This window comes from Oncorhynchus keta, chromosome 20, assembly GCF_023373465.1.
Source record: "Oncorhynchus keta strain PuntledgeMale-10-30-2019 chromosome 20, Oket_V2, whole genome shotgun sequence".
Taxonomy (NCBI): Eukaryota; Metazoa; Chordata; class Actinopteri; order Salmoniformes; family Salmonidae; genus Oncorhynchus; species Oncorhynchus keta.
In genome coordinates this window covers 13,993,033-14,013,779 of record NC_068440.1, presented here as the reverse complement: position 1 = coordinate 14,013,779, position 20,747 = coordinate 13,993,033, and the positions used below count along the sequence as shown (strand labels likewise).

At 42.5% G+C, this 20,747-nt stretch overlaps 1 protein-coding gene across 9 annotated transcripts in view; it reads right to left on the bottom strand.

The window, feature by feature from the left end:
• Positions 1-2,152: 2,152 nt before the first annotated feature.
• The window catches only part of LOC118399441 (ras/Rap GTPase-activating protein SynGAP-like), a 95,847-nt gene continuing 77,252 nt past the window's right edge, over positions 2,153-20,747 (bottom strand). For 6 of the 9 annotated variants that reach the window (XM_052472111.1, XM_052472112.1, XM_052472109.1 and 3 more), the window contains 6 exons: positions 19,840-20,364; positions 18,973-19,140; positions 14,796-15,007; positions 14,494-14,566; positions 7,958-8,275; positions 2,153-7,133 (listed from right to left, as the gene is read on the bottom strand). In XM_052472111.1, the coding sequence (XP_052328071.1) occupies positions 7,967-8,275; positions 14,494-14,566; positions 14,796-15,007; positions 18,973-19,140; positions 19,840-20,364 (1,287 nt within the window). In that variant the 3' untranslated portion in view covers positions 2,153-7,133; positions 7,958-7,966. The remainder of the gene's footprint in view (positions 7,134-7,957; positions 8,276-14,493; positions 14,567-14,795; positions 15,008-18,972; positions 19,141-19,839; positions 20,365-20,747) is intronic. The other 3 variants (XM_052472110.1, XM_035795530.2, XM_035795531.2) reach the window with 3 other exon arrangements.

The following is a 20,747-nucleotide window of genomic DNA, read 5'->3' as shown; positions in this document are numbered from 1 at the left end:
TCCTTTACCGTGGTGGGAGTCGGCCAATTACGTACGACTTATGTGGTGACTCTCCATCTACACCCCTGAAGTGGAAATGCGGTACCCTAGGAAGGAGACAGACTGTTGGAAGAACAGGCATTTCTCAGCCTTGGCGTACAGGTCATGCTCCAACAGTCGACCAAGCACCAAGCGCATCAGGGACACATGCTCGGCGCGTGTAGCGGAGTATATCAGAATATCATCGATATACACCACTACACCCTGCCCCCGCAGGTCTCTGAAGATCTCATCTACAAATGATTGGAATGGAGCATTCATGAATGGAGCATTCATCAACCCATATGGCATGACAAGGTACTCATAATGACCTGAGGTGGTGCTAAATGCAGTCTTCCACTCATCACCCTTCCGAATACGCACCAGATTGTACGCACTCCTGAGATCCAATTTTGTGAAGAAGGGTGCCCCCTGCATTGACTCAACCGTATTTAGAGGTAGCGGGTAACTATATTTCACTGTGATTTTATTTTTATTTATTTAGCCAGCATGTTGTCCAGCCTGATGGACATGTCCAGGCCAGCTCCCGACGGACGTCCTCGCGTAGACTACAACGGTAATGGTCGATCAGGGCCCTGTCACACCATCCAGCAACGGCAGTCAGGGTCCTAAACTCCAGAGCAAACTCCCGTGCACTCCTCGTCTCCTGCCTCAGATGATAGAGGCGCTCACCCGCCGCTCTGCCTTCGGGTGGATGGTCGAATACTGTCCTGAAATGGCGGGTGAACTCCTCAAAATGGTCCAACGCTGTATCCTCCTTTCTACACAGTGCTGGCCCACTCCAGGGCTTTCCCGGTGAGGCATGAGACGAGGGCGCAACTCTTCTCACGGTCCGATGGTACTGGGGAGACCGTGGCCAGATACTAGTTCAGTTTAACAAGAAAACCCTGGCAGCCGGCAGTATCTCCGTTGTATCCCGTGGGTAGGGATAAATGGATCTTATTAGGTTCAGGAGGGGGAAAAGCGTTCGAGGGAGATCCCGGTTGTGGTGGTGGAGGCGCTGGAGAAGCTCTCGGTCTCTCCCAGTGGTCCATATTATGGACAATGTGATCCATGGCGGTGCTCAGACAGTCAATCTCTTCTGCTTGTTCCTGGACGCATTCCTCCATCTCCATGAGCGAAGTGTCTTCTCCTGCTGACTTCATATTTTTGGTCAGAGATTCTGTCAGAGTCGTGTGTATAGGTAGCAGGGAAGTCAGGTGCAGGACAGTCAAACGGAGTGTAAATGGAGTCTTTTAATATAAGTCCACTTAACATGCTCCAAACACTAAATACATAAACGAACATGGGTATGACGACCCGTCGCGCACATAGACAACAAAAACAACACAAAAACAACACAACCTCTGACAAAGACATTGTTAAATACACAACAGGTAATGAATGGGATTGAAAACAGGTGTGTGGGAAGACAAGACAAAACCAATGTAAAATGAAAAATGCATCAATGATGGCGAGAAGGCCGGTGACATCGACCACCGAGCACCGCCCGAACAAGGAGAGGCAACGACTTCGGTAGAAGTCGTGACAACAATAGCTGAAATATCAGTTAAACAATTTTCATTGCTTACAATGTGCAAAAAAAAAGGTAGTTAGTGTGCTTGTGTCAGCTTGTGTCAATTATTCCCCATTAATTTACTATACCCAGGATTCTCTTCCAGACCTATTTTAAAGGGATAGTTCACGCTAATTATAAATGTACATATGTTTCCCATAGAGATAGAAGACTCATCTTTGTATCTGTGCCATTATGGCATCTCTGACAGGCAGTGCCATTGAGGCTATCTCCATTTTAAAGTAGTGAATTTTCTTATTTAGTGTTTGAATAAAACGTAAAGCTAATATTGGTGATTTATGAACAGTCCAGAACAAATCTTATTATTCATTTGTTATGGTCACGAGATGGCGGTAATATAGCTTAAAGCCATTTACAAATTATAATCAACCCAATTTGAAGACAATTCCCTGATTGTTGGCTGATCACTCCCAACCAATAGGAATCCCCACCCTGTTGAATAATTTGAAATAGCGGAAGCCCTCAATGGCAAAAGCAAAAGACTATAGTTAGATTAGATACAGCAACGTAATTGACAGAACACACAATGCAATGTGGGAGGATAGGGATATATCTATTTATTCATTTGTTTGCTTTATTTAAATCTCCAGAAATATAAACTTCACCCTTATTCACATAAAAGCAATTTCTGTTGAATAATTAAGTAAATATCAATAAAATCATTGTAATAGCAATAATAATTACAATAATCATCATACTAATTACAATAACCATTACCATCATGAGACTAACATTCATATGAAATCTCCATAACATTTCGTTAAATATGTTTTTCATTGATCTACAGTATACACACAAAATAATGTCTGCATACAAATGTCTGTGACATTCCCTAATGTCCATTCAAAGTTTGACAATAGGAGGGGGTGGGGTGTTCAGGGGTTATGGCTTGTCAAGGGGCATGGCTAACTTTAAGGGAAGGCCCCATCATAAGGGTAGCATCAAAGGGAAGGCTAAGAGAAAAGGCATTATATCACGTCACTCAATGTTATGAATAAATAGGTAGTTTCAATATGATCGATTAAGGGTTCAGTTGATTTGTATGACAATCTACTCGTGTCTAGGAGTATTATGCATGAAATGTTATAGCAAAGCAGCTGAGAATGATTTACATTTGAAACTTGAAAAAAATGCCTATATTGGCTAAATCAATATATGGCAATTAATTCCTTGTGGCTACAGCAAACATTTCTATGCTATTCACTTGTATTTTGGCCACTCGGTTATTGACGTGAGAAGATGTTGATCTGAGGCTTTTGTAGATGAAAAGAGAAATGGGGTTGTGGCATTGTTTTTTTTTTTTTTTTTAAATCTGATATTTGAACAGAGGCACAGTATATCATTTAAATATAGTGCACATGTATCTATGAAAAGCATGATCTTAAGTCTATCTAAATCCTTAACTATCTCAAACACTACAAAATCAACGTACCATAAGGTCTACTCATAAAACCAACAAAGATCTGTATGTAAATATATGTACCTTAATAGAACTATGAGAAAATAAAATATTAAAAAGAAAAGTGATTAAATGAATTAAATAGTTTCAAGCAGGAATTTGTAATATCCACTGCCCCAATTTATATACAGAAATTACCAACACACAAAATAATGTCAAAGTTCCATAGTTTGACTTGAAGGGAAAGATAAATCTACAGAAATCTCTGTGGGATTCATTTTGTTAGAGTTGGTATGTGAGTCTGTGTGAAAGGGTGTTCTTTTGTGTGTGTGAGGATTGAAATAGTTATTTTTGCGTATGCGTGTGCAGAACAGGGTGGTGTGTATATGCATGGGTGGAACACAAAATATTGATGTTTTGCTTTTCTTCGAGTGGGGGGAACCAAGAGAGGACAATACACAACTTAAATGAGAAGACATGGGATCTGCTCCTGTGTGTAGCCATGCTTGTGTACCCCCTCTCGTCCCTGCCATTGTGAGGTGTATTTTTATAGATTGTTTTGTCTTAGGGAACAATTCTTCACACACACTGCATATTCACACATACTGTACAAGCCAACCATATACACTGAGTGTACAAAACATTAAGGACACCTGGTCTTTCCATGACATAGACTGACCAGGTAAATCCAGGTTAAGGCTTTGATCCCATATTGATGTCACTTGTTAAATCCACTTCAATCAGGATAGATGACGGGGAGGAGACATGTTAAATAAGGACTTTTAAGCCTTGAGACAATTGAGACATGGATTGTGTATGTGTGCCATTCAGAGGGTGACCAAATATTTGAACACCTTTGAATGGGAAATGGTAGTAGATGCCAGGTACACTGATTGGTGTCAAAAACTGCAAAGCTGCTGGGTTTTTCATGCTCAACAGTTTCCTGTGTGTATCAAGAATGGTCCACCACCCAAAGGACATCCAGCCAATTTGACACAACTGTGGGAAGCATTTGAGTCAACATGGGGCAGCATCACTGTGCCCCGATGTATTGATGCTGTTCTGTTGGCAAAAAGCAGAGGGGCAACTCAATATCAGGAAGGTGTTCCTAATTTTTGATATACTCAGTGTACATGGAACCTTTTTCTTGTATATTCAACTATATATACACACACACACAGTACCAGTCAAAGTTTGGACACACCTACTCAATCTTTATTTTTACTATTTTCTACATTGTAGAATAATAGGGAAAACATCAAAACTATGAAATAACGCATATGGAATCATGTTGTAACCAGAAAAGTCAAGCAAATCAAAATATATTTTAGAATTGAGATTCTTCAAAGTAGCCACCCTTTGCCTTGTGACAAGGTAGGGTGGTATACAGAAGATAGCCCTATTTGGTATAAGACCAAGTCCATATTATGGCAAGAACAGCTCAAATAAGCAAAGATAAGTGACAGTCCATCATTACTTTAAGACATGTTCTACCAAGTGCAGTCACAAAAACCATCAAGCGCTATGATGAAACTGGCTCTCATGAAGATCGCCACAGGAAAGGAAGACCCAGAGATACTTCTGCTGCAGAGGATAAGCTCATTAGACTTACCAGAAATTGCAGCCCAAAAAAATGCCTCAGAGTTCAAGTAACAGACACATCAACATCAACTGTCCAGAGGAGACTGCGTGAATCTGGCCTCCATTGTCGAATTGTTGCAAAGAAACCACTACAAAAGGACACCAATAAGATGAAGAGACTTGCTTGGGCCAAGAAACACGAACAATGGACATTAGACCGGTGGAAATCTGCCCTTTGGTCTGATTAGTTCAAATTTGAGATCTTAGGTTCCAACTGCTGTGTCTTTGTGAGACGCAGAGTAGTTGAATGGATGATCTCTGCATGTGTGGTTCCCACTGAGAAGCATGGAGGAGGAGGAGGGGTAATGGTGTTGGGGTGCTTTGCTGGTGACACTGTCAGTGATTTATTTACAATTCAAGGCACACTTAACTACCATGGCTACCACAGCATTGTGCAGCGATACGCCATCCCACACGGTTTGCGCTTAGTGGAACTATCACTTGTTTTTCAACAGGACAATGACCCAGCACATCTCCAGGCTGTGTAAGGGTTATGTGACCAAGAAGGAGAGTGATGGAATGCTGCATCAGATGACCTGGCCTCCACAATCCCCTGACCTCAACCCAATTAAGATGGTTTGGGATGAGTTGGACTGCAGAGAGAAGAAAAAGCAGCCAACAAGTGCTCAGCATATGTGGGAACTCCTTCAAGACTGTTGGAAAAGCATTGCGGGTGAAGCTGGTTGAGAGAATGCCAAGAGTGCTCAAAGCTGTCATCAAGGAAAATGGTGTCTACTTTGAAGAATCTCAAATATACAATATATTTAGATTTGTTTAACACATTTTTGGTTATATCATGATCCCATATGTGTTATTTCATAGTTCTGATGTCTTCACTATTATTCTACAATGTATACATTTGTAAAAAATAAAGAAAAGACTTGAATGAGTAGGTGTGTCCGAACTTTTGACTGGTACTACATATATATATATATGCAAGGAACAGATACACCCATTCAATAATTGAGACATTAAGTAATTCCATCTGATGATTGTTCTGCCACACCCCTATGTGATGATAAGGGGAGGTGAGTACGACCTGAAGGTTGGAGTCCAGGCATCTGCACGAGTCCAAGGTGAAAGAGTGGCGTCAATTCAACTGGAACAGGTCACTCATGACAATTGCGGCATCCCTGATCCCCAGCCAAACACGAGCTCTGTAGCTGAGCACCACTTGAGGAAGTGTCCTTCCTCTGCTATCGAGTGCAGATTGATACTATGGTCACAAGAGGGCAGTGTGTCCCAGACTTTGATGGAGGCAGAGCAGGTCAAATCCACCTCTTTTCCATCTCAAAGAGAACCCATACATACAAAAGCGAAGTGGTCCAGAGGAATTGTCCACAATGTAAAGAAACCTTACTGGGATATCAATTTAAAGAAACAAACACCACACATGTCCAGGTGAGTAATTCATATCATTAAAACACATATGTAGGAAATGTAAAACAATGTCCATATGTCCCAGCTCCTTAGGTTTAAATTGTATCCAGATGACATAGATAATCGAAACCTTTTGTCCTTCTGTTGTGAAACATAGGGCTGTGCATATTTAGTTTGTTTACTCTCGGGTGGAGATAGAGAAGAGCAGTACAAGGGAAAAGGATGAAACAATTTGGCCAGAGAGATAGATATGTTTACGGCATTACAGAGATATATAGTCTGAGAACAGGGGCAGTATTGGCATTAGGCTTTCATTTCATTCACCGTCTGTAATATTAAGTATTAATCTACTCAGTTTAATACTAAGCACATTAAAAAAACATACATTGGAGCCATAGTGTTTGACAGCATAACTGGACACGTTACCCAGTAAAAGTATCCGATTGCTGCCATTGTTTTCAATAAAACATGGGCGTAGGCAGCATGTTTCTCCGACAGGCTCCCGGGTGCTGGTTCTGTTTTCAAGAATTCTACCCTCTGGCCGCGGGTTACGCGTTCAGCATAACAGTTAAAAAACCTACTGCTTTCGCGAAGGCCTCTGTGTAGTAGGTTTGTCACAGGGGAATTAATAAAGTGATGTGAATATTTGAGGTAGGGGGAGGAATCTTGGGATACCCCAAAGTCTCTTTCTCTCTCTTTCTCAGTATTGTGCTTTGTCATACCTATTTAATCAGAAACAACAGGTTCAATATTGCCATGTTTCATCACTCGTGAATGGGTCACTGCAACAAGCAGACAATGTAAACATCACCACTCATATTGAGCTGATTGTCACCAGGGTCAAAACATACAGTGGTATTGCAGAGAGAGGGAGAGAAAGAGCAAATGCAAGAAGGAGTGTGTTTGTGTGTGTGTGGCATGTGAAGACCCCCCTTGAATTATCCAAAAGTTCAGCTTATTGTGGGAAGTCAACAGATCTGGAGCAGCCATGTACTGCAGACCTCTTCTATGTTTTGCCAGCCAATAGAATTATGCCGGTACCCATATCACCTCTGCCAGTCAGGTTCCAGGGTGTCCTCCGTAAAACGGTTGGATTGGCTGCAGGAAGGGAGGGAGGGAAAGAAGAAGATGGTGAAAGGGCAATGGGTGAAATAACAATACGAATCTTTGAGTTATTCTAGACTGCAATACAGTTAAACATTTAGCAACCACTGCAATAGAACTATATGGTAAAACAAAATACCCTCTCCACCTGTCTCTCTCTCCACCACACACACACACACACACACACACACACACACACACACACACACACACACACACACACACACACACACACACACACACACACACACACACACACACACACACACACACACACACACACACACACACACACACACACACACACACACACACACACACACACAACATGAAACCCCGAGTAGGGAAATAAAAAATGAGGCAAATAAAGAGGTATAAAAAGCCTTCCCAATCCACACGTTATTAACTATGATTTACTAATTGTCAACCTGAAAACTGATAGAAGCCCATTTGACCATTGAATTAAAAACGACATAACCACCATCATTGGATCAGCCGTCAAACATCAGAGCATGGCTCCTTTAGTCTTTAAAACTAACATGTAATTGTATTATTATTCCTTTATTCAACAAGGTTTGTTAACTGAGAACCAATTCTCATTATTTCAAAGCCCATGTAGCGACTGATGCTGGAAATTAGCGCAAACTAAAGCAAGACGGTGCAATGCATCTGCCATCTGGTAAATCAATGTGTCAATGTCATTAAATCTGTCCCTATCAAGTAAATCTACTATTATTTGAAAAAAAGGGCAAAAGGAGAAACATAGCCAAGAGGATGTTCTGGGAGTGAAAGCTCGTCTCTCCACTTTCAGTAATCACATTTCGTTATTAGACTGCTCTCCCCCCGGTTAAACTCGGATTTGATGCTGCTGTTGCCGAGGTCCATGATGCCGTGCTCCTGGCTGGCGTAACCATGGTAGTAGTCGAGGGGTAGGCTCGGTTGCCATGGAGTTCCCCATTGTGGCTGACGTGTAGGCGGGGAGGTGGGAGGGGAGGGAGGGCTCCTTTCCAAGGGGAGTTGGCACAGGAGACACCTGAAAAGGAGACCCCGGGCCTGGCAGTGGCGGTGGCTGTCCCCCCCCCACCTCCGGGGAGACCATGGGGGTCTGCCGAACCCAGAGAGGAAGAGTCCTCTTCCTATCGATAGCAGGATAGAGGGGGGGTGGGAGAAAAGGCGGAATGGTGGGTGGGAAGGAGTCAGAAGAGAACGCATGGGGAGAGAACATCACACAGGAGGAGATAGAGGAAGGGGATGGGGGGAGTTTTGCAGAGAGGGAGAGAAGAAAAATGGGTTATAAAGTAGAGGAATGATAAATTCCTACAGAGATGAATGAAAAGAAAGAAAGAAGAGAAAGAAAGACCCCACAAGAAAGGGGGGTGGGGGGGGGGGGCACGGGGTCGGTCTAGGGTTCATTAGAAACCCAACTGAAGAAGACAGACTGATATACCTAAGAAAAGCTATTTTTCATTTTGCGTTGCAAAACATTTTTTGTTGTTGTATGCCTTAATAAACACAAACCAGGTGTAGTCCAACCATTTGTCTGAGGCAATACAGCTTCAGCTGGCAGTAGAAACCTTTCCCTTCATGTAATGGGATTGATAAAAAGTCAGTGTTTGTCATTAAAATTTGAGAAAATGTAGTTGTCAATGGGCTTCATATCAGTGACACCCTAACAGTGTTGGCTGCCTTAATTCACTGCAGACTGTGGCCTTATACACTCAATGAAGAAGTAAAGCTAGATATGGCCTGGTTGAGTGGGTAATGCTCTCGCCTTTGGATCCTGGTTCGATCATGAGCCCGACACATTTGTACTCCATTTATGCTGTCTCTCTGCTTCTGCTCCTATCCTTTCTCAAATAATAAAAGAAAAGTCTCATGTTTAACCTCTGTTCGGATCATCAAAAACTCATGCTCCTGATCAATCAAAACCACTGTTTCAGGCATCTGGCAGATGCCACAAACTCATCCTCAACACAGAGATGCATGGAAAACTAGCATTAGACATCCACTCTAAGACTTACAAAAATAAATAGCCTTTAATGTTTGTTTTATTAATAATTTCAGTACACAAACATAATTTCCTGTAAAGACGTATCAGTACACAAAGATGCTAATGTATCCACCCCACCACCCCAAAGGAACTGATGAACATAAACACAGAGGCAACCCAGTTTGAATAAAACAACAACCAAAATCACAGGTACCACGGTATGTGAGATCATGCTACATGAAAACATAAATTCACATTACCCACAACCCTCTAGCAAGAAGAAACCACTCTTTGCAACCATTAAGAAAGCGAAGAATCTAGTGAAGTTCCCTCTCAAAGAAAAGGGTTGTTTGAGTACAAAAAGTGCTACATCCACCTCTGGCCTGCTCGCCTCCCTACCACTGAGGAAGTACAGTTCCCGCTCAGCCCAGTCAAAACTGTTCGCTGCTCTGGCCCCCCAATGGTGGAACAAACTCCCTCACGACGCCAGGACAGCGGAGTCAATCACCACCTTCCGGAGACGCCTGAAACCCCACCTCTTTAAGGAATACCTAGGATAGGATAAGTAATCCTTCCCACCCCCCTTTAAGATTTAGATGCACTATTGTAAAGTGACTGTTCTACTGGATGTCATAAGGTGAATGCACTAATTTGTAAGTCGCTCTGGATAAGAGCGTCTGCTAAATGACTTAAATGTAAAAATGTAAATGTATAGAACCAATGCTGTTTGAAGCTTTAATATAGCAGATATTGTGAGTTTTATCAATGTCATTGTTTGCATCATTTCTAAATCCACTTATTTAAATGTTTTCTTTATTTCCTCAACCCTGTTTACTATCAGTGCAATCCCCAGCTTCTTTCTGATTCACACATTGAGCCTCTTGCTTTTGAGAAATTAAAACAATGTTTGAATATTTCAAATGATTAAATATAAGTTAATACAGTTGTACCATGTTAAGCTACTTAATTAAGGCATTTTGTTTTCAGAAATACAGGGGGTAAACTGTTTGTGCTTACATCTGTAATGAGGGAATTTTGCAAAACAAATTGGTCAGTGATTGGATCACCTTCAACCAATCAAATGTTGTCCAGTTGATAAAACTCCATTCTCTAGGACTCAGTAGAATATATTGCAATGCATAGCAACACCCCAAATATTTACTACACCATTCAACCTTCTACCAAGATGGTGTAGCAGTCACACGTCTTTGTCCTGTCTTGTCTTGTCCCGTCTCGTGTATATATTGTTTTCTTCGTATATCTTTTTAATCTCAATTTCAACATACTCTCCTACAATCCGCCTCACCCAATGTGGTATGGATCTACTATTTTTTATACTTTAGAACCGGAACCCCCATGAGGAGCTAGCCAGCTAACTAGCTACTAGCTAGTAGTCAGTTAGCCACTGCTAGCGGTCATCACCGTTAACTAGGACATCAGCCAGCCTCAACCCGGTCAATTCCTGACTGTCTGCGCAGCGTGATATCAACCAAGAGCATATCGGACTGCTTTTTCTCTACCACATCTCTGGATTCCTACCTTAAGCTCTGAACCTTTTCCTAACGCAAGCTCTGCACACCGGATCATCGCAGCTAGTTAGCTGCTATCCGAGTGGCAACTCCTGGCTAACGTCTCTGTCCCGAAGCAAGCAGCAGTTAGCCTGGAGTTAGCCTCGAGCTAGGCCCATCTCCCGGCTAGCCAAATAGATCCATCAGACAATTCCTGAGCTTCAATACCTATTTTGCCAATTGGCCTGGACCCTTTGCTGCCGACACGGAGCCCCGCCAATCCATCACGACTGGTTTGCCAACATAGCCGTTCGAGGGGGTTTCAACAGGCTCTCCAGTTGCGACGTCCCCCTGAGGCCCATCTGCTAGCCCCTGCCTGCTAGCTGTCTGAATCGCCGTGTCTCCAGCTCGCCCAGCTACTCACTGGACCCTATGATCATGCGGCTACACATGCTTTGTCTATTGCTGTTTTGGTTAGTGACTATTGTCTTATTTCACTGTAGAGCCTCCAGCCCTGCTCAATATAACTTAGCTAGCCCTTTTCTTCCACCCCCCACTCATGCTGTGACTTCACCAGGCTTAGATGGTGCCTCTAGAGACAAAACCTCTCTCATCGTCACTCAACGCCTAGGCTTACCTCCACTGTACTCACATCCTACCAAACCATTGTCTGTACATTATGCCTTGAATCTATTCTTTCGCGCCCAGAAATCTGCTCCTTTTACTCTGTTCCAAATGCACTAGACGACCAGTTCTTATAGCCTTTAGCAATACTTTTATCCTGTTCCTCCCTAACCATAACATTTTACGAAAAGATAGAACTGCCAAAAGGGGCGGAGTTGCAAACTACTGCAGAGTTCTGTCTTACTATCTAGGTCGGTGCCCAAACAATTCGAGCTTCTACTTTTAAAAATCCACCTTTCCAGAAACAAGTCTCCAACCGTTGCCACTTGCTATAGACTACCCTCAGCCCCCAGCTGTGCCCTGGACACGATATGTGAATTGATCGCCCCCCATCCATCTTCAGAGTTCGTACTGTTAGGTGACCTGCACTGGGACATGCTTAACACCCCGGCCTTCCAGCAATCGAAGCTAAATGCCCTCAATCTCACACAAATTATAAAGGAACCTACAGATACAACTCTAAATCCGTACCCAATGGCACCCTCTTAGATATCCTCCTGACCAACTTTCCCTCTAAATACACCTCTGCTGTCTTCAACCAGGATCTCAGCGATTACTGCCTTATTGCCTGCGTACGCAATGGGTCCACGGTCAAATGACCACCCCTCGTCACTGTCAAACGCTCCCTAAAACACTTCAGTGAGCAGGCCTGCCTCACCTGGTTCACCAACTACTTCTTAGATAGAGTCCATGCTCTTCAACCGATTGCTGCCCGCACCCTCCCGCCCGACTAGCATCACTACTCTGGACGGTTCTGACTTAGAATATGTGGACAACTACAAATACCTAGGTGGCTGGTTAGACTGTAAACTCTCCTTCCAGACTCACATCAAGCATCTCCAATCCTAAATGAAATTTAAAATCGGCTTCCTATTTCGCAACAAAGCCTCCTTCACTCATGCTGCCAAACATACCCTTGTAAAACTGACTATCCTACCCATCCTTGACTTTGGCTTTGTCATTTACAAAATAGCCTCCAACACTACTCAGAAAACTGGATGTAGTCCATCACAGTGCCATCCATTTTGTCACCAAATCCCCATATACTACCCACCACTGAGACCTGTAGGCTCTCGTTGGCTGGTGCTCACTACATATTCGTTGCCAAACCCACTGGCTCCAGGTCAAGTCTAAGTCTCTGCTAGGTAAAGCCCAGCCTTATCTCAGCTCACTGGTCATCATAGCAACACCCGTAGCACGTGCTCCAGCAGGTGTATTTCACTGGTCATCCCCAAAGCCAACACTTCCTTTGGCCGCCTTTTCTTCCAGTTTTCTGCTTCTAATGACTGGAACAAATTGCAAAAATCACTGAAGCTGGAGTCTTATATCTCCCTCTCTAACTTTAAGCATCAGCTGTCAGAGCAGCTTACCGATCACTGTACCCGTACATAGAACATCATATCATTACTTACCCTCTTGCTCTTTTTCACCCCAGTATCTCTACTTGCACATCATCATTTGCACATCTATCACTCCAGTGTTAATGCTAAATTCTAATTATTTCACCTCTATGGCCTATTTTTGCCTACCTCCCTATTCTTCTACATTTGCACAGACTGTACATAGATTTTTCTATTGTGTTATTGACTGTACGTTTGTTTATGTGTTACTCTGTGTTGTTGTTTTTGTCGCACTGCTTTGCTTTATCTTGGCCAGGTCGCAGTTGTAAATGAGAACTTGTTCTCAACTGGCCTACCTGGTGAAATGAAGGTGAAATAAAAAATAAATACATCCGGTCTACTCCATCATACAGTAGATGCCATTCACACCTACTTTGAGTTAGACATGCCTCAATATGAAACTTTTGTCTTTTGTCAGTGGTGGTAAAAATGTAAGAATGTAGGGACATTGTGCCTAGACAGACATTCAACAACTTACGTACGACGGAACAGACATGGTGCACATATATATATATATTTATATATAGTATGTTGTCAAGTAAACTAATTCATCAATGTAAAGTGAACACCATTGTAGATGTTTCGGCATGGGTTTTTTCAAGGGAAACTGATGTTGAGAAACTGGATTGGGTCCATGAGTTATCAAGGCCCTTTATGGGGTAAAGGACACGACCATTCAAAAGTTTGGGTTTACTTAGAAAGGCAGAGTTGCAAAGAAAAATACATATCTCAGACTGGCCAATAAAAATAAAAGATTAAGATGGCCAAAAGAACAAAGACACAGACATAGGAACCCTGCCTAGAAGACCAGCATCCCGGAGCTGCCTCTTCACGACAACTGGTGTTTTTGTGGGTACTATTTAATGAAGCTGCCAGTTGAGGACTTGTGAGGCGTCTGTTTCTCAAACTAGACACTCTAATGTACTCGTCCTCTTGCTCAGTTGCACACCGGGGCCTCCCACTCCTCTTTCTATTCTGGTTAGAGCCAGTTTGCTCTGTTCTGTGAAGGAAGTAGTACACAGCATTGTACAAGATCTTCAGTTTCTTTCCAATTTCTCACATGGAATAGCCTTCATTTCCCAGAACAAGAATAGACTGATGAGTTTCAGAAGAAAGTCCTTTGTTTCTGGCCATTTTGAGCCTGTAATCAAACACACAAATACTGATGCTCCAGATACTCAAAAAGTCTAAAGAAGGACCGTTTTATTTCTTCTTTAATAAGAACAACAGTTTTCAGCTGTGCTAACATAATTGCAAAAGAGTTTTCTAACGACCAATTAGCCTTTTTAAAATGATACGTGGATTAGCCAACACAACGTGCCATTGGAACATAGAAGTGATGGTTGCTGATAATGGGCTTCTGTACACCTATGAAGATATTCCATTTAAAAAATCTGCCGTTTCCAGCTACAATAGTAATTTACAACACTAACAATGTCTACGCTGTATTTCTGATCAATTTGATGTTATTTGAATAGACAAAAAAGTTGCCTTTCTTTCAAAAACAAGGACATTAACTTTTGAATGGTAGTGTATGTTACAGTCTTTTTTTGCCACAGTTACGGCATATCTGGGTAACCCAGTCATATCTGGGTAAGCATGTTGCAGAGTGGCAGGTTTCCAAATGCATTCCACTAGCTACATGTTGCCACTACTAATGTAAAAATGGCATGTATGACAGACCAGTGAATCCATAATAAACCATGTCGACGTACACGCCATAGACTCAGAGACTAGAAGACACTCTCAGCCATACAGACAAACGGACAGACCTGCTCTCTGAACATTCTGGGCTTGATTTCAGGAATGGCACTCACTCTCAACTCATCCTCCACAGCCATGAGCCTGGAAAAGAAGGAGACAATGTTTATTTTAGAGAAAGCTACAGAGCCATGATTCCTTTTATTTCTACTATTTTGGCTCCCAACATTAGCCTTTCCGTTTTTTGAAACAGATATGATGTTCAGGGAATTGAAATTATCTCTAAAGTAAATGCATTCAAAGTAAATGCTATCTAGGCAAGTGAGCAACCAGACATGAACCTTCTTTCTTGTCTTGTTTTGGTCGAGCTCACCTGTTGATAATGCCTTTGATTTGACTGTCCTTCTCCAGCTGCTGCTGCCTCAGCATGCGCTCGCTGTCGTCCAGCCGGCTCTGGTACTGTGATAGGATCTTGCTGGTCTGCTGCTCCTGTGAAAGCATCCTGCGCTCATACTCCTCCAGCTTCCGATGGGACATTATCAGACGCTCCTTCAGGGAATGGATCTCCTCCTCGTATTCCTTTACCTGGCAGAGAGACGACAGGAGAGGGAGATCAATGCTCTGGAATTCTGAATGCATTAGCATATACAGTTGAAGTCGAAAGTTTACATACACTTAGGTTGGAGTCATTAAAACTAGTTTTCAAATGTCTTGTTAACAAACTATAGTTTTGGCAAGTCGGTTAGGACAACTACTTTGTGCAAGTAATTTTTCCAACAATTGTTAACAGACAGAATATTTCAGTTATAATTCACTGTATCACAATTCCAATGGGTCAGAAGTATACATACACTAAGTTGACTGTGCCTTTAAACAGCTTGGAAAATTCCAGAAAAAGATGTCATGGCTTTAGAAGCTTCTGATCGGATAATTGACATAATTTGAGTCAATTGGAGGTATACATGTGGATGTATATTAAGGCCTACCTTCAAACTCAGTGCCTCGTTACTTACAGTGCCTTGCGAAAGTATTCAGCCCCCTTGAACTTTGCGACCTTTTGCCACATTTCAGGCTTCAAACATAAAGATATAAAACTGTATTTTTTTGTGAAGAATAAACAACAAGTGGGACACAATCATGAAGTGGAACAACATTTATTGGATATTTCAAACTTTTTTAACAAATCGAAAGCTGAAAAATTGGGCGTGCAAAATTATTCAGCCCCCTTAAGTTAATACTTTGTAGCTCCACCTTTTGCTGCGATTACAGCTGTAAGTCGCTTGGGGTATGTCTCTATCAGTTTTGCACATCGAGAGACTGACATTTTTTCCCATTCCTCCTTGCAAAACAGCTCGAGCTCAGTGAGGTTGGATGGAGAGCATTTGTGAACAGCAGTTTTCAGTTCTTTCCACAGATTCTCAATTGGATTCAGGTCTGGACTTTGACTTGGCCATTCTAACACCTGGATATGTTTATTTTTGAACCATTCCATTGTAGATTTTGCTTTATGTTTTGGATCATTGTCTTGTTGGAAGACAAATCTCCGTCCCAGTCTCAGGTCTTTTGCAGACTCCATCAGGTTTTCTTCCAGAATGGTCCTGTATTTGGCTCCATCCATCTTCTCATCAATTTTAACCATCTTATCTGTCCCTGCTGAAGAAAAGCAGGCCCAAAACATGATGCTGCCACTACCATGTTTGACAGTGGGGATGGTGTCTTCAGGGTGATGAGCTGTGTTGCTTTTACGCCAAACATAACGTTTTGCATTGTTGCCAAAAAGTTCAATTTTGGTTTCATCTGACCAGAGCACCTTCTTCTACATGTTTGGTGTGTCTCCCAGGTGGCTTGTGGCAAACTTTAAACAACACTTTTTATGGATATCTTTAAGAAATGGCTTTCTTCTTGCCACTCTTCCATAAAGGCCAGATTTGTGCAATATACGACTGATTGTTGTCCTATGGACAGAGTCTCCCACCTCAGCTGTAGATCTCTGCAGTTCATCCAGAGTGATCATGGGCCTCTTGGCTGCATCTCTGATCAGTCTTCTCCTTGTATGAGCTGAAAGTTTAGAGGGACGACCAGGTCTTGGTAGATTTGCAGTGGTCTGATACTCCTTCCATTTCAATAGTATCGCTTGCACAGTGCTCCTTGGGATGTTTAAAGCTTGGGAAATCTTTTTGTATCCAAATCCGGCTTTAAACTTCTTCACAACAGTATCTCGGACCTGCCTGGTGTGTTCCTTGTTCTTCATGATGCTCTCTGCGCTTTTAACGGACCTCTGAGACTATCACAGTGCAGGTGCATTTATACGGAGACTTGATTACATACAGGTGGATTGTATTTATCATCATTAGTCATTTAGGTCAACATTGGATCATTCAGAGATCCTCACTGAACTTCTGGAGAGAGTTTGCTGCACTGCAAGTAAAGGGGCTGAATAATTTTGCACACCCAATTTTTCAGTTTTTGATTTGTTAAAAAAGTTTGAAATATGCAATAAATGTTGTTCCACTTCATGATTGTGTCCCACTTGTTGTTGATTCTTCACAAAAAAATACAGTTTTATATCTTTATGTTTGAAGCCTGAAATGTGGCAAAAGGTCGCAAAGTTCAAGGGGGCCGAATACCTACGCAAGACACTGTAACATCATCGGAAAATCAAAAGAAATCAGCCAAGATCTCAGAAAATAAATTGTAGACCTCCACAAGTCTGGTTCATCCTTGGGAGCAATTTCTAAACGCCTGAAGGTACCACGTTCATCTGTACAAACAATAGTGCGCAAGTATAAACACCATTGGACCACGCAGCCGTCATACCGCTCAGGAAGGAGACCCATTCTGTCTCCTAGAGATGAACGTACTTTGGTGAGAAAAGTACAAATCAATCCCAGAACACCCCAAAGGACCTTGTGAAGATGCTGGAGGAAACAGGTACAAAAGTATATATATCCACAGTAAAACAAGTCCTATATCGACATAACCTGAAAGGACACTCAGCATGGAAGAAGCCACTGCTCAAAAACAGCCATAAAAAAGCCAGACTATGGTTTGCAACTGCACATGGGGACAAAGATCATACTTTTTGGAGAAATGTCCTCTGGTCTTATGAAACAAAAATAGACCTGTTTGGCCATAATGACCATCGTTATGTTTTGAGGAAAAAGGGGGAGGCTTGCACGCCGAAGAACACCGTCCCAACCATGAAGCACGGGGGTGGTAGCATCATGTTGTGGGGGTGCTTTGCTGCAGGAGGGACTGGTACACTTCACAAAATAGATGGCATCATGAGGAAAGAAAATGATATGGTTATATTGAAGCAACATCTCCAGACATCAGTCAGGTAAAGCTTGGTCGCAAATGGATCTTCCAAATGGACAATGATCCCAAGCATACTTCCAAAGTTGTGGCAAAATGGCTTAAGGACAACAAAGTCAAAGTATTGGAGTGGCCATCACAAAGCCCTGACCTCAATCCTATAGAAAATGTGTGGGTAGAAGGGGGCCTACAAACCTGACTCAGTTACACCAGCTCTGTCAGAAGCAATGGGCTAAAATTCACCCAACCTACTGTGAGAAGCTTGTGGAAGGCTACCCGAAACATTTGACCAAAGTTAAACAATTTAAAAGCAATGTTACCAAATACTAATTTGAGTGTATGTAAACTTCTGACCCACTGGGAATGTGATGAAAGAAATAAAATCTGAAATAAATCATTCTCACTACTATTATTCTGACATTTCACATTCTTAAAATAAAGTGGTGATCCTAACTGACCTAAGACAGGGAATTTTTACTTGGATTAAATGTCAGGAATTGTGACAAACGGAGTTTAAATGTATTTGGCTAAGGTGTATGTAAACTTCCGACTTCAACTGTATTAGGCATACCCGGCCCCAGGATAAAGTGACTAAGGGTGTAGTTGAAATCGGGGGGAATTATATTGAATTCTGCTTATATCACACTGTACCACAATAACCATTAAGCGCTGGTGTTTCAACGATGATGGTGATATTTACAAATTCACTGAGTTAACAAAACATTAAGAACACCTTCCTGATATTGAGTTGAACCCCCCTTTTTCCCTCAGAAAATCCTCAATTAGTCACGTCAACCCACCACTCAATCATTTGAACTTTTTTATATTTTTATTTAAGGCGATAAAACTAAAGCTAGCCCCGTCGTGGAGACGGGTATGGTATTAGGGCTGACCCCAATGTTTCAGAGCTTCTACACTACACTTTATTCCACACCTGTAGCACTTTATTGCCGACTTTTTCTCAGTGTGAAAAACATGCATGAAAAAATGTATGTACCATCTGGTAGGTGAGGAATTCAATTAATTAAAGCATTCCTTTCTTCAAGGAACAGTCTAGCAATATTCTCAGGTCCCAATCCTGGTGCATCAAACTATGACATAGAGTGAAGGTTTTCATGCTGGAGGTCAAATGTTACAATACAACAAAATGGAAATCAGATAAAGACATTCCCTTATAATCTAGAAACTTCTTTAATTTACCAGAGAGGCTGTCATCACCACCAAAATAGACTCACCCTATCCATGCGTGACTCATCCATGCTCTTGGAGTACTCCTTCAGCTTGAGGTCCTCAAGGTTCGATGAGCTACGCAATATTTCGATGTCGGCAGAGAGGTGTGGCATGTTGGACACCCAAGCCACAGTGCGCTCGTTGGGGGTCAGGGTGGAGGGGGACTGAGAACCCTGAAAGCAAAGAGGCAAGATGATACAGGAAGAGGCTCAGAAATCACATGATCATGCTATCAAGATTATTAAGACTAAAAGGTTAAAAGGTACTCCTATCTCAGAAAGTATTTAGGAAAGCTTGTGATGTTGTCTAAACTGTTAAGACAGATTACTTAAATGACTAGCTAAACCAGCAACACCTTTCTGTGCTTTTTGGTTGGCTATCCATCTTCTACATGTATCTCTATGGACTTACAAGTACTTGGATTTTTACAATATGCCCGTAATGTTCAAACAATAGCCTTCAATACATCATTGATTTTCTTTGATCTTACATCTACATTACATAATTTTTACATTATGGGAAACAAATATAGATTTGTTTAAAATCGAACAGAAATTACATGTTATCAACACTGAAGTTGTGACACAGGCTAAGCTATCTCAGTAATCCATCCCTCCTAAATCAGCGGAGACTCTGAGAATCGCAGAAGTGTGATTAATATTGGCACCGGTTATTAACAGGTTTGATTGTACATGTAGCCGAGGTGGTTTGTGACAAGTAACCTTGCCTGAGAACTCTAGACTCGTTTTAGCTCCCAGAGCTAATGCCAAGGCTTTAGCTCAGTGGACTAACACGATCTCAAGTCTCCTGGATTTCTCCAGCTGGATACCCAGGCATTCCAACACAGAGCCCATGGCGTTCCATTAATAGACCTGTTTATTGACTGTCGGCTTGAGCAGGTGCTGCTGTGGAGGATGCTGCTGCTGCTGGGACTGCGGCTGGGGCTGCTTGGTGTTCTTAGTTGGGGTGTCTGTGGTCTGAGGCTGCTTTGTGCTCTTAGTCGGGGTGTCTGTGGTCTCCCCGTTCCCCCCCTGTGGCACCCCCTGGCCATCCCTGGCAGAGCTCGACTGGTGCGGGAGACCAGGAGCTGGGCTGTCAGACTGTTTGCCGGACAACTGCTGCTGTTGTTGCTGTTGCGAGGGCTGCCTGCCGCCAAAGCTGGAGTCGGGCGACTGGAGAAGGAGGTTCCTGCTCTGGGGGCGGGCCTTGGGAGGGGTGGAGGTGGCCCCGGGGCTGATAGACAGCTGGGATTTGAGGCGCTGTGGGGGAGGCGGTGCTACGGAGCCATGACGGACAGGGTACACGGTGGAGGGAGGAGTGGCCAAGGAGGTGGGAGTGCCCGTGCCTGTGGCCGTCTGAGGGGTCATGCCCATAAGAATCTGCTGCTGAAGATTCTCCTGAGAGAGAGAGGGTGGGTGGGAAAAGGAAGAGAGGGAGAAAGAGGGAGGGGGGGCAGGAAATATTTAGAAAAAGAAGATACATTATTTGAGATCAAATACTATAGGAGAGGGAGAGAGAGGGAGAGAGTGTAAGAGGAAAGACAAGAAAGGAGATGAAGAATGGTTGTGAAGTCAATTTAATTGGACAACTCCTTTTAATTGGACAATCCCTTTTAATTGGACAATCCCTGTCTAACTTGTTTTCAAGCATCTACAGTAGTCATACAAACAATAGGCAGATACTGTACATTTCACTATCAATGCTTCTAAAAAGTGACTGCTGGGTGAATTCATCTTGTCAATTTATTTTGAAATTATATGAAATATCTATTTAAATCTAT